At 55.7% G+C, this 12,106-nt stretch overlaps 1 protein-coding gene across 1 annotated transcript; it reads right to left on the reverse strand.

Annotated features, from left to right (window-relative positions):
• Positions 1 to 2,345: 2,345 nt before the first annotated feature.
• Positions 2,346 to 7,639, reverse strand: KRT81 (keratin 81). The gene is made up of 9 exons (XM_041736317.1): positions 7,271 to 7,639; positions 6,344 to 6,552; positions 5,500 to 5,560; positions 4,695 to 4,790; positions 4,325 to 4,489; positions 4,006 to 4,131; positions 3,542 to 3,762; positions 3,233 to 3,264; positions 2,346 to 2,937 (listed from the first exon to the last, which is right to left on the reverse strand). The coding sequence occupies exons 1-9, from the start codon at positions 7,637 to 7,639 to the stop codon at positions 2,675 to 2,677; spliced, it is 1,542 nt and encodes a 513-aa protein (XP_041592251.1). The 3' UTR covers positions 2,346 to 2,674.
• Positions 7,640 to 12,106: the final 4,467 nt, after the last annotated feature.

The following is a 12,106-nucleotide window of genomic DNA, read 5'->3' on the forward strand; positions in this document are numbered from 1 at the left end:
TACACCTGGAGGCCGTCCTATTGTTGGACCCGCAGTGAGCCTGCGTGGGATGAAGGTACAGACAGTACGCGCTCAGCCCAGCTGTCGGGACTCCCCACCGGTCTTCTAGCTCCTAGTCCTGTCCCATCTCTCCTGGAGACGAACAGAGCTTTAAATTGGTAAGGGGCCTCAGCAGCCATTTGCCTAAACATTTTATTCTACTAGTGAATGCACCGAGGCCCAGAGAAGGGAGGTGACTTGCTAAAGGTCGCACAGTGAGGTGTTCCATTCCCACCCCCCAGCCCCCAACATTCGGCATCCTGAGTTCCATGTGCTGGATTCAGTCACTCTTGCTTCTCTTCCTGAGCCTGTCCAGGAGTGGGAACTAGAGGGAGGCGGGGACGGTGCTACTGGAAATGGGACAGAGCCGGAAGTCAGCGCTAGAGGGAGGCTGAGGGTAGGTGTGGCAGGCAGGCCATTGGGCTGATGAGACCCGTGGGATGGGAAGGGAGGGGTCAGTAGGCAGAGATGAGAAGTTCATCGGGGCTGGAGGGGCGAGTGGCCGCTGAACCGAGAGGTAGAGTGATGGAGCTGGGGTTTGGGCCTCCAGTCCGGACTCCCGATGGCCTGCTTCCGAGCTGTGGGGTGTCACAGCACAGAGGGCTGCTTAGAACAATTGCACACTCTGGAGCTCTCCCAGGGTTCCTCCTCCTCCTCCTCTTCTTCTTCTTCTTCTTCTTCTTCTTCTTTTTTAAAGATTTATTTATTTATTCATGAGAGATACAGAGAGAGAGAGAGAGAGGCAGAGACAAGCAGAGGGAGAAGCAGGCTCTTCGCAGGAGCCCCATGTGGGACTCGATCCCGAATCCCGGGATCACGACCTGAGCCGAAGGCAGACGCTCCACCGCTGAGCCCCCAGGTGTCCCATCTCCCGGGGCTCTGTCCAGCTCAGGACTCCATCAGGAGGGTTGAGGGACCATCTTGGTGGGTGGGAGGCCTTGGGTCGATCCTCTCCCTTAACAGAGCGTTGATCTTTTCAGACCACTCGCTTCTGGTCTCTCAATATTCTTATTTATTGCTATTGCCCTGAGGGGTGGGGAGGGGGACTTAGATTTCTGCTACTGCCTTCTGGGCCTGGGCCTGGAGGTTTAGAAACTGACCCTGCTGTACAGTTGGATGTTCAGGGACTTGCCTTTGCCCATAGTGAAGCTGAGGGGCCACCTCCCCACTTTCTTTGCTCCGTGTAAGAGCCTCATCAGTGTCAAGGGCGCAACGGTTCTCTACACGAAGGAGCTCAATGGCCCGAGATGTCGAGATTTCTCTCTCTGTTTGCTGTCTGTGATCACAGGTGTAAGTGTGATATGATGTGCCTGTAATCAGTTTGCAGATGTGCATGGGAGGCTGGACAGTGCCACGGCCCTGCTCCCTGGAGGGATTCCCACGTTACATTCTGCAAAAGTATGCTGCTAACGGCAAGCGCGTATCGTGGTTATTTTGTGGCGGGAAGTGCCTAAGTGCGTTGTCCCGTGTATGAAATCCCTAGTCCTCCCATCTGCCCTGTGAGGGAGGCGCTCACGAATCATTCTCACTTTAGAGATATGGAAACTCACTTTAGAGATATGGAGAGGCCAAGGGAATGGCTCAAGGCCACTCAGCCAGGAAGGAACAGAGCCCAGTGTTGGATCCGAGGAATCTGGCTCCAGAGACTATGTGCCTACCTCCCTGCCACCTCATCTTCTTGCAATGTGCTGTTTCCTTTCTCGGGGGTCATTTATCAGCTATGGCAGGTCTCCAAACCCCAAAAGGACTCCATTAAAAGAAAAAAAGAAGCCACATCAAAGGCTTTTTGAAAGTTTAGACCCTGTTCACGTATCTGTCCTTTAAAGAATTCTCATAAATGGCTCAGGCATGAGTCTTCCCCAGCACAGCAGTGAGTGATGTTTCCTTAAGCTTTGAGTGGCTGGTGAGTCTAATTTTTGTCATCCATCGGTTTACAGATCTGCACAGGGATGTCTTCTGGGAGGCAATGCGGGTTCGTGAAATGACCACTGGTGGTGCACACAGGGTTCAGACACCAGCCGGATGCTGAACCTTGTGGGGCTCTGGCCTGGTTACTGAGCATCTCTGGCTTCTTCATCCGCAAGGTGTATCATGGGGGGGTGTGTGTGTGTGTGTGTGTGTGTATGAAATCGTGACAGTCGTGTGCATAGATGGTGTAGAGGCCCTTAGTCTGAGCCTGCTGTGAGCCCAGGGGCAGAGGACTGTGCTGGAGACCCCAGACTAGACCTTTCTCTGCTCCATGTGACATTGGGGACCCTCCCAAGCCCTACCTTTCTGGAAAAGAGAGTTGCAGACAAAGCTCAGAGTTGGCTACATTGATTTATTGGAAACACAGATCAAGACAGACATGGGCACGGCAGAGGTGGAAGGGAGAGGATTGGGGAGTGGGGTACCGCCATCAGCCCCAGGGCAGCCTCCGGCCTCTGAGCCCCCTTCCTATGGGCATCAGAGGAACTTCTTTTTAGGGGTAGCCTTTCCTAGCACCAGCAACGGAGCTGAGGAAGAAGGGATCACACACAGACAAGAGGCCGGGAGTGGGACAGATCTTTCAAAGTGCCAGAGAAGTAGTCGAGGCCTTGCTCCCCCTGGACGCCGCGCGGGAGAGACACCAGGCCCGAGGCTTGAGTTTGGGGGTCTAACATCTGCGGCAGCTGCTGGTACACGAGCCCACGCCGCAGGAGCTGATGCCGCAGGAGCCCACACCTCCGGTGCCCAGGCCGCAAGACGTGATGGAGTTGCAGGGGGCGCAGGGGGCGCAGGGCGCGCAGGGGGCACACATACCCGTGCTCACCGCCAGGTTCCCGCTGGACGGGGCGCTGCACACGCTGCCGGTCACCGGCCGGGAGCCTGACACGCAGAGGTCGCCGCAGACGACCCCACCTCGGGAGCTGCTGACACCTGTGAACCCCAAAGATTCAGCCAAAATTCTGGGGGGTGAGTCATCAGCCTCCCCGATGATGCCCTGCCCCAGGCCCTGAGCACTGGATTCAAAGTCAGTAGAATCTTTACGTGCAACACTAGTTCCATCTAGTTCCAAAGCTGCCGCCTTCCTTGCTCTCTGACCCCAAACCGTTCAGCTGTGATGCCAACCCACTCTCATGCGCTTGGCATCCAGGGGTAGCCCTCCCTCTAGACTGTGCCATCCCTACTAGGAACGGGGTAAATCCATCCAGCCGGGAGCTTCAGTACTCACAGACATTCACGGCCCCGACGCCTTCACATAGTCTGAGAGGGAAGAAGAAAAAGACAACATAAGTGACTCAGCGAAGGCTGCAGATGGAGCTCCCCAAAACTTGGGGTGGGGTCCACAAGTGGTAAGAGTAGGAGCTCGGGGTCTGGGGTTTGAGGACAGCCCTCCGGGCCACCCCGCCCCCACGTGATGGATGATAGGCTGTCCTAGATCCCTGGCTGTCCTAGATCTCCCAGGCTGAGCCAGGTGGAGCATGTGTTTATTCAAGGGGCAGGAATGGGGAGCTCAGAGCCAGGCTGGGCTGGGCCTCACCTGTACTCCTCGCCCTCCAGCAGCCGCCTGTACGTGGCGATCTCGATGTCCAGGCCCAGCTTGGAGTTCATCACCTCCTGGTACTCCTTGACCAGGCAGGCCATGTCCTGCTTGGCCTTCTGCAGGGCGGCCTCCAGCTCGGCCAGCTTGCAGCGGGCGTCAGTGAGGGCTGCCTCGCCCTGCTGCTCCGCCTGCGTCACGGCGGCCTCCAGCTTGGTGTTCTGGGGGCGCAGACAACAGGGTGCTATGGTCCCGGGTCTCTCTCTCCATTTCCTGGATGTGTCTGGTCGCTCCCACCTACACCCCCCCCCTCCAGGAAAAGGCCTCTCCCCTTTATCAGCCAGGTCCCCTCAAGGGCCACAACCAGAGCCTCTAGCCAGGCACATGAGCTGGGGCGTGAGTGGGGTGGTCCCTGGGGCACACACTGCCTGGGCGGCCCTGGGGACGCTCAACGTGAGCCCTACCTGGCACTTGGCGTTCTCGACCTCGGCCGTCAGCCTCTGGATCATGCGGTTGAGCTCGTTGATCTCCTCCTTGGTGCGGCGCAGGGTCTCCCCGTGCCGGATCACCGTGGCCTTCATCTCCTCACACTGGGGGGGGGGGGGGCACAGGGGCTCCTGAGGCTCAGGACGGGTCATCCCGCTGAGCCCCACACCTTGCACAACTGCCACCCCAACCCGAGGGCTACCTGCCCTTCCCTCGTCCATCCCACCTGCACAAAACCCAAAACCCTTTCAGCATCCCTCCTTCTGGGGCTCTGGCAGGGGGAGGCTGGGCCCCGACCTTGCTGCGGTACCAGGACTCGGCCTCAGCCCGGCTGCGGCTGGCGATGTCGTCGTACTGGGCCTTGATCTCGGCCACGATGCAGTCCATGTTCAGGTCCCGGCTGTTGTCCATCTTGACGATGACCGAGGTGTCTGAGATGTGGGCGTGGAGGACACGGATCTCCTGCGGGGGGAGGATGGAAGATCTTGTTTGCGCCCCAGCCTCTCCCAGCACATGTGGACCCAACCCTCCCTGGTCTCCGGTGCCTGCTCCCACTATAGCCCCATGGACTGCAGGCCTCAGCCCGATCCCAGGCCAACCAGTCCCAGGCCAGGGCCCCCTCTTCCAGGCTGGCTGCCAGTTCTCTGCCTGGACCACGGCCCCTCACCTCCTCATACAGGCGCCGCAGGAAGTCGATCTCCTCGGTCAGGGCCTCGGCGTTGGCCTCCAGGTCTGACTTGCGGAGGTAGGCGCAGTCCACATCCTGGAAACGTGGGGTGTCACTGAGCGCCGAGCACCCACAGTGGCATCGCCCCCAACTCCCTGCCATCCGAGGAGGCCAGGGCAAAGGATTCCCAGGGTCCCCGTTGCCAGCGCAGCTCCATGCCCTCTGGCCTGCCCACCGTGGGCTTCACCGCCTCCTGCCCCTCTGACAACGAGCCCCTTGTGCCTGGAGACGGGCCACCAGCCTCTCGCCCCTCTTACGCTCCCAGCTGTCCTCCTGACCCTCCCTATTCCAACAAGCTCGGCCACCTGGGTCCTGCCAGGCCCCCGCAGTCCTCCAAGCCTGCACCCGGCCCCTCCTGGTTCTGCTCCACCGTCCCCCACACCCCACGGCTGCTCCCCTCCCTTGGGCCACACTTCCCACAACGCTACACAGGACACTGTCCCTCGACACAGACACCGCACTGCTCTGCCCCCAGGGGACCCCAGCCGAGGCCACAGCTTCTGAAGCGGGGCAGGACGGCAGAGGTCAGCCCAGCCGGGCGCTGCCCCAGGGCGCAGTGCACGTGGGCATCCCAAGGTGGTCGCCCTGCATCAGCGACCTGAATGAGCCTTTCGTGCCCCGATCTCTGAGATCTGCCATCCCGACTTGGCCAGGCCAGGTACCCACACGAGGTCCAGACCCTCTGGGGCCCGGCCGTCTTTCTGAGGTCCCGGGGGTCTGTGCTTCCGCACGCCTCCTTACTCACCTTCTTCAGAGCCACAAATTCATTCTCAGCTGTTGCTCTCAGGGCAACTTCCTCCTCATACCTGAAAGCAGAAGAGGGCAGACAGGGAAGTCAGGGAAGGGCGGGGCTCCCAGGGCCGCCTCCACCCCCTATCAGGGCAGGGGCAGCATTAGGGACCTCCCAGCGGCTGGCCCCCGGCAGATCCTCTGGACCCTTTCTTGCTGCTTGGATGTGGAACGTGTCGGGGGTTCCCTCCCCACTTTCAATCGAGGGGTCCGGAGCGCCTACGTCCCAGGACCTCAGAGCCCGCTTCCCAGAGCTGCCGAGAGGCCGAGAGGCCCCTCGGGAGGCAAACAAGGCCTGGGCGCCCAGCTCCGAGCTAGGAGGGGACAGCAGCACCTCTGGGGCACCGAGGCCCCAGCCTCCCCCCACCCGGGCGTCCATCCTGGCTTGGGGTCCGGGCCTGGGCCACCCGCCGACTGTCAGCCCTCAGCGCCCTCAGCGCCCTCAGCAGCGGGACACCCAGGGTCCCAGGACCCGTCAGCCCCGAGGGACCAGAGGCTCAGGTGCAGGGAGCTCAGCATGAGAAGGCCCGAGGCCTGCAGAAGCCCCCTCTGGCCTCCCCCCGCGCCCAGGGAACAGCCTCCCAGAGGCAGAAGGCCCAAGCAGGAGACAGATGTCTGCCGGGGGCATCCGGGTGCTCAGTAGGCGTCTGGCAGCCGTGGCCCAGACGAGAGGACCCTGCCGCACGCTGCCCCCTGCCCGCACAGCCACTCGCCCCCTGGGACACTCTTGCCCAGTCCAGCCCAGCGGGCTCTATGCCACGTGGTTTCCTGTGCCCAGCGTCCTTGCCGGCCGCACTCACTTCTTCTTGTAGCCCTCCAGCACCTCCTGGACGTGGTTGAGCTCGGAGGCCAGCCTCCCGCTGTCGGCCTCCACGCACTCGGCCTCCCGCCTCAGCGTCTCGATGTAGCCCTCGAACAGGGGCTCCAGGTTGCTCTCGCAGCACTTGCGGTTCTGGTAGAACTGCCACTTGGTCTCCAGCAGCTTGTTCTGCTGCTCCAGGAAGCGCACCTGTGTCGGGGCGGGAGGAGGGCGTCAGGTGGCTCCTGGTGCCCCAAGGCCACTTTGGGCTGGTGGCGATTGCTTTAGGGTGAACTCCCAGCAGGGATCCAGCAGAGCTGGGCAGCGGGACACAAGGTGACCTCCGGAGCTCCTGACTGTCATCCGTGTCTGCATTTTCCAATTTAGGGACGGGAGCCAGGGCTGGGAAGGCCAGTCCCTGCTCCCAGGTAAACTGACACAGGCAGACCCGGTGAGTGCAGGGGCCACGTGGTCCGGAACCAGCCAGGGTCTCCCATTTGCCTCTGCCTCCCTCCTTCCCCCACGTCAGTGCCCAGCCTGGGTCCTGAGCATGGGTGGGGCAGAGGAAGGGTGGGGTCGGGGACACCCACCCTTAGGGTGTCCCTGGGGTCCTCCTCCTATTCTTCTGTTGGTTTTTGCGTCTACGTGCACGGACCGCCCTGTGCCTCTGGCATGAGGGCTCCGAGCCGGTCCCTGTCTCTGTGTGGGGACCTGCCTGCCTGGACAGAGGTGCACGTGCGAGCCACACCATCCCACAACACACAAATGAGCACAAATGCTTGTGCCCCATAGTCACATCTTTGGTGCATCCGGGCCCTGAGCTGTGTCCGTCTGGTCCATCAGACTGGGAGCTGCCCCGGGTCCTCCCTGTCCTGCCCCTGACCCCGCAGGAACTGAAGGCCCAGGAAGGGTGACCAGGGACACCCACCTTGTCGATGAAGGCGGCGAACCTGCTGTTGAGGCACTTGATCTGCTCCTTCTCCTCGTGCTTGACGCACTGCGCGTTGGGGTCGATCTCCAGGTTGAGGGGCGTCAGGAGGCTCTCGTTGACCGACACGGTGGTGATGCAGGGCGGGCTGGGCCCGCACACGCCGCCCGAGCGGTAGCCGAAGCTGCGGCCGCAGGAGCCGGCGCGGAAGGCCCCGCAGACGCTGCGGCTGCCGAAGCCCCCGGTGAGGCCGCGGTAGCAGGAGACGCCGCGGTAGGGGGCGGCCGTGATGCAGCAGCGGCCGGGCCGGGGCCCGCAGGCAGAGGCGCAGCTGAAGGCGCGGCCGCAGAATCCGGATCCGCAGGTCATGGTGCTTCTGGAGGCTCGGGCGGTGGAGGACAGAGAGGAGGTCTGGAGTCTTGTGGAAACTCCAATGTGCTCTGCAAGGCGCCTCCGTCCTATTTATGCTCAGATCTGAAGGGCTTGGCTGTGCACTGGGTCAATTTGTGCTTTATGGGCTTGGGCGGTTAGTTGAGTCCAGCTCCTCTTTAGAATGTGCTTTAATGGTGGAGTGGCCCGCGCCCTCCTCTGTGTATAGGATGCCAACCTCTGGGCTGCAGGCGGACTCAGCACGTTTCATCTTCAAAGTGCCCTGCCAGCAGGGCATGCGCTCACCTGAGGAGACTGGAGAGAGAAGTGCAGTAGGGCAGGGCAGCTGGAAGGGGGTCCAGGAGAGGAGAGGAGAAGAGGACGGGACTCTGGGTGGAGCAGGGGAACGAATGGGGTGTTAAGAAACAGCATCTATCCAGATGTTTCCATCTCAGTAACGGCCTGCGTGCTACTGTCCACAAATCTGCATTTCCCTCCTCTCCATCTGCCTAGTGGGCTGGCGAAACACATCCCCTTTCTCCTACTTAATAAATAGATTATTAAATATATGTTTTTTTTTCATTTTTTTTGACTTTTATCATGAGAGTTTCCAAACATATAGAAAACTTGAAAGCACAGCGTCACAAACACCTGGAGATGTTCAACGTAGTTACCTGGATTCAACAGGGGTTAACACTGGGCCACCTTTCTTGCCTACGTGATGGTTACAGAAAGTATGACAGGTACAGAAATCAGGACCCTACCACCACACATTCAAGGAAATGAATAATTCAAGAAACCATTTGGTACCCATTCCATTTTCAAGTTTCCTAATTGTCTCAAGAGTTTTTTTTTTTTAATGGTTTTATGTGACTTTGCTTGTGGCTCTGTCCCTTGCATTTTAAACTGGAAGTTCCCTCTAGAGTTGGGTTGATCATATGGTAGCCTGTAGGCAGGCATGTGTGGCTATTTAAATTTAAATTGGTTAAAATTTAATAAATGCAAAAGGGAGCTCCCCAGTTGCATGAGCCACGTGGCCACACAACCACTGATTACCTTATTGGACATTGCAGATATAAAACATTTCCACCATCGTAGTAGCAATCTACTGGATAGTGCTGGCCTGGAAGCTTGATTGGGTTCAACCGAAACATTTCTGGGCAAAATGCTTCATAAACAATGGTATCTAACTCTTAATGGTTAGGCACCTAAGAAGCACGCATTACCAGCTTGTTCTATCATCCTTGATGCTAAATCAGAGCACTTGTACGCATTTCCCTTTTATAATTAGGAAGAACACTGTAGGAGAACATAGGTCCCATTTTGATAAAAGGATCCTTTCTTTTCTTTTTGCCACCTACTGTGTGCTGTCATACACGCCATAAACAATCTCCAATTCTCCCATCAACCATATGAGGTACATGTCATCATCCCCATTTTACAGATAAGGAAACTGAGGCTCAGTGAGGTTAAATAACTTGCCCAATGTCTGCCAGCTAGTAAGTAGTGGAGCCCAGGGGATGTAATACCTTCTCGCCTACAAGCGATGACAACCTCTAGATTTCCTAATCTCTGGAAAATTTCAAGAGGGTAGAGAAAGTTGTTTAGGAGGGATATCTGTGGATTTATGGCTGGGGAGAATCAGTATAAGGAAGATGGACAGAGTCACAGGGACTTGGTATGTATGGTTAGAACCAGGAGGGGCAGGGATCCCTGGGTGGCGCAGCGGTTTGGCGCCTGCCTTTGGCCCAGGGCGCGATCCTGGAGACCCGGGATCGAATCCTACGTCGGGCTCCCGGTGCATGGAGCCTGCTTCTCCCTCTGCCTGTGTCTCTGCCTCTCTCTCTATCTCTCTGTGACTATCATAAATAAATAAAAATTAAAAAAAAAAAAAAGAACCAGGAGGGGCCAATTGGAGGGGCAACATGAAGCTGGGGCTGGAGATCTGCAGAACTCCATTGGCTGAGAACTGAAAGGAGGGACACAAAAAGCTGGTTTTAAAAAATTTAAGATTTATTTATTTATTTGGGAGAGGGTGAAAGAGAGAGAGAGAGCGAGCATGGGTGGGGGGAGGAGAAGGGAAAAAGAAAGGGGAAAGAGGAGGGGCAGAGGGAGAAGGAGAAGCAGACTCCACGATGAGCACAGAGTTGCATGTGGGGCTCTATCCCAGGACCCCAAGACCATGATCTGAGCTGAAAGCAGATGGTTAACTGACCGAGCCACCCAGGAACCCCCAGAAAAGGGCTGTTTTAGTTCTTTGTATACCTCTGGTGTAATGCAAGTATCTTGACAGATGGTACTCTGTTTTACCTGCCCATGAAGCACCCTACTCCGAAAGAACGGGTCTAGAAAAATGATCTCATGAAGTATGGAGATTTGCAGTAAATGAAAGAGAAGCAAAGAGGAGTGGAATGATGTGGCTGGCATGCCCCGTAGCTGCTGTGTCTTAGGGGCAAAGGCAAGCAGGGGGGGCTCAGGCAAGAAGGAAGGAGGCAGGGTAAGATGGGAAAAGAGAAGGTAGGAGGGCAGCCCAGGGCTCAGGGAAGGGATGACTGTGCAAAACATCAGGGGTGAGGTCTTGTGACTGGGACTAGCACTGGGCTCACGGGCTGTGTCAGCCAGCTGGCCACCCAGAGGAGGGTGTGGCGCCTGCTGTCACTTTATGTGTTTGGGGAGCTGGGCCAGCACTTCCGAGACCCTTTATCCCTCATCACAGTTCTGGGCACTGCCCACAACTGAGCCGTGGTGCTCCCAGCAAGCCAGCTGGCTGGTGTCCTGAGGAGAAGCGCCGTGAGTCAAGGTGCATCGCACCCATGTTTTACCTTCTCCACCAGTGTAACTCCTTATAAAAATGACATGCATAAACATGAGCTAATTGCTAATGCCTGGCCCCTCCTAAGCAATTTTAAAGAAACAAGACGCAATTTAAAGGAACAAGATATATATATATATATATAAAAATTCAAATGTGACACAATTTTGTTAACTTCAGGCCTTATTAATTTCTGGTAATCTTTGAAGAGCTCGAAGGACATTCAATCCGAATGTTTTCTTGGAGTGAAAAAACTTGTATTGGGGGAGGAGGAAAGAGGAGAGAGGAGGGTTGTCCCCATTGTAGTCTTTGCTCTGGCAACATGAGCTTTATAGAAGGTAAAATTGTGAAATATGTCACCCACACAAAAGGATGCATAGGTGGTGCACGTAACACCTATCGGAGGAAAGAAAGCATACGTGTAGCTGAGGAGATTCCCATGAGCCTCATTCTGATTGTCCCCCCTTCTCTCTGGCTTAGGGACAGCCCCTCTCTGGGATTGTGTGTTGACCCATTCCCTTACTTTTCTTTGTACTTCTCTTGCACTTTGCACATTTCCCAATGTATGCATCCCTAAACCATAAATTATTTAGTTTTCCAGTGTTTGAAGTTCATATAAACGGAATTATATTGTGTATATTCTTTTGTGACTAGTTTGTTTTGACCAATGCTGCTTCCTATGGCTGCACAATGTTCATTTTCACTGTGAATTGTACTCAATGTATGAATATGCCACAGTTTATTTATTTCTCCACCCCGATGGCCTCATGGTTGTTTCTACAGTTTGTATTTTGAACGGGGCTGCCATGGACATTCTTTTCTCTATCTTCAGGTGTATTTGTGCAAGAGTTTTTCTAGAGTACGTGGATATTTTGAAAAATTATGCAAGTAGTATATAGTTGGTGTAGAAAACCATTTTATGAGTATTCTTCCAAATTTAAAAAAGTCATAGCATTTCTTGATGTTCATCTTACTTCATACTAGATACTGTGCTAATGGCCCAGCATGCATTAATGCATTTAATTTTTACAATTACTCTCTGAGGCAGATGTCAGATAAGGACACTGAGGCCTCAAAGGTTAAGAGTTTTGTTTGGGTTGTGTAGTTAAGGGCACTCAGTATCTGCTGGTGTGTTTGATCCCAGTGTAATGGATGAGTTTATCTCCTTGCACTCCCATCTATCCACCATCTACCATGACTAGAAGTATCACACAGTAGATGGTGCTTGTCTATAGCACATTAACACACACTCTCGCTAATCGCCTCCTCCCTCATCCTCTTCAGGGCCCTTCACAGTGCTCTCAGGGTTCAGGACCAGAGGATGGAGGAGAGCTCACTCTTGCTTGTGGTAAGCTTTCAGTTCTAAGAGAAAAGCTGAACACACACGCCTAGATCACGAACTAAAATGTAAACCTCACAACACACCAATGAGCACAAATGTTTGGCTCGTGGATATATTCCAAGGGCTTGGCACATAGTAGGTGCTCAATAAATATTTGTTGAATGAATGAAATGAATACCAGCTGCATATTAACTGCTGAGTAATGGAGCCATCAAAGCTTGGCAGTTAATTGTGCAAAGCTTTCTGGTAGGATGGGGTGGGGATCAGATGAAGCAGACCAGAGCGCAGCCTGGTCTGGGTGTGGGGGCTGGGT

The sequence above is a fragment of the Vulpes lagopus genome, chromosome 21, assembly GCF_018345385.1.
Source record: "Vulpes lagopus strain Blue_001 chromosome 21, ASM1834538v1, whole genome shotgun sequence".
Classification (NCBI taxonomy): Eukaryota; Metazoa; Chordata; class Mammalia; order Carnivora; family Canidae; genus Vulpes; species Vulpes lagopus.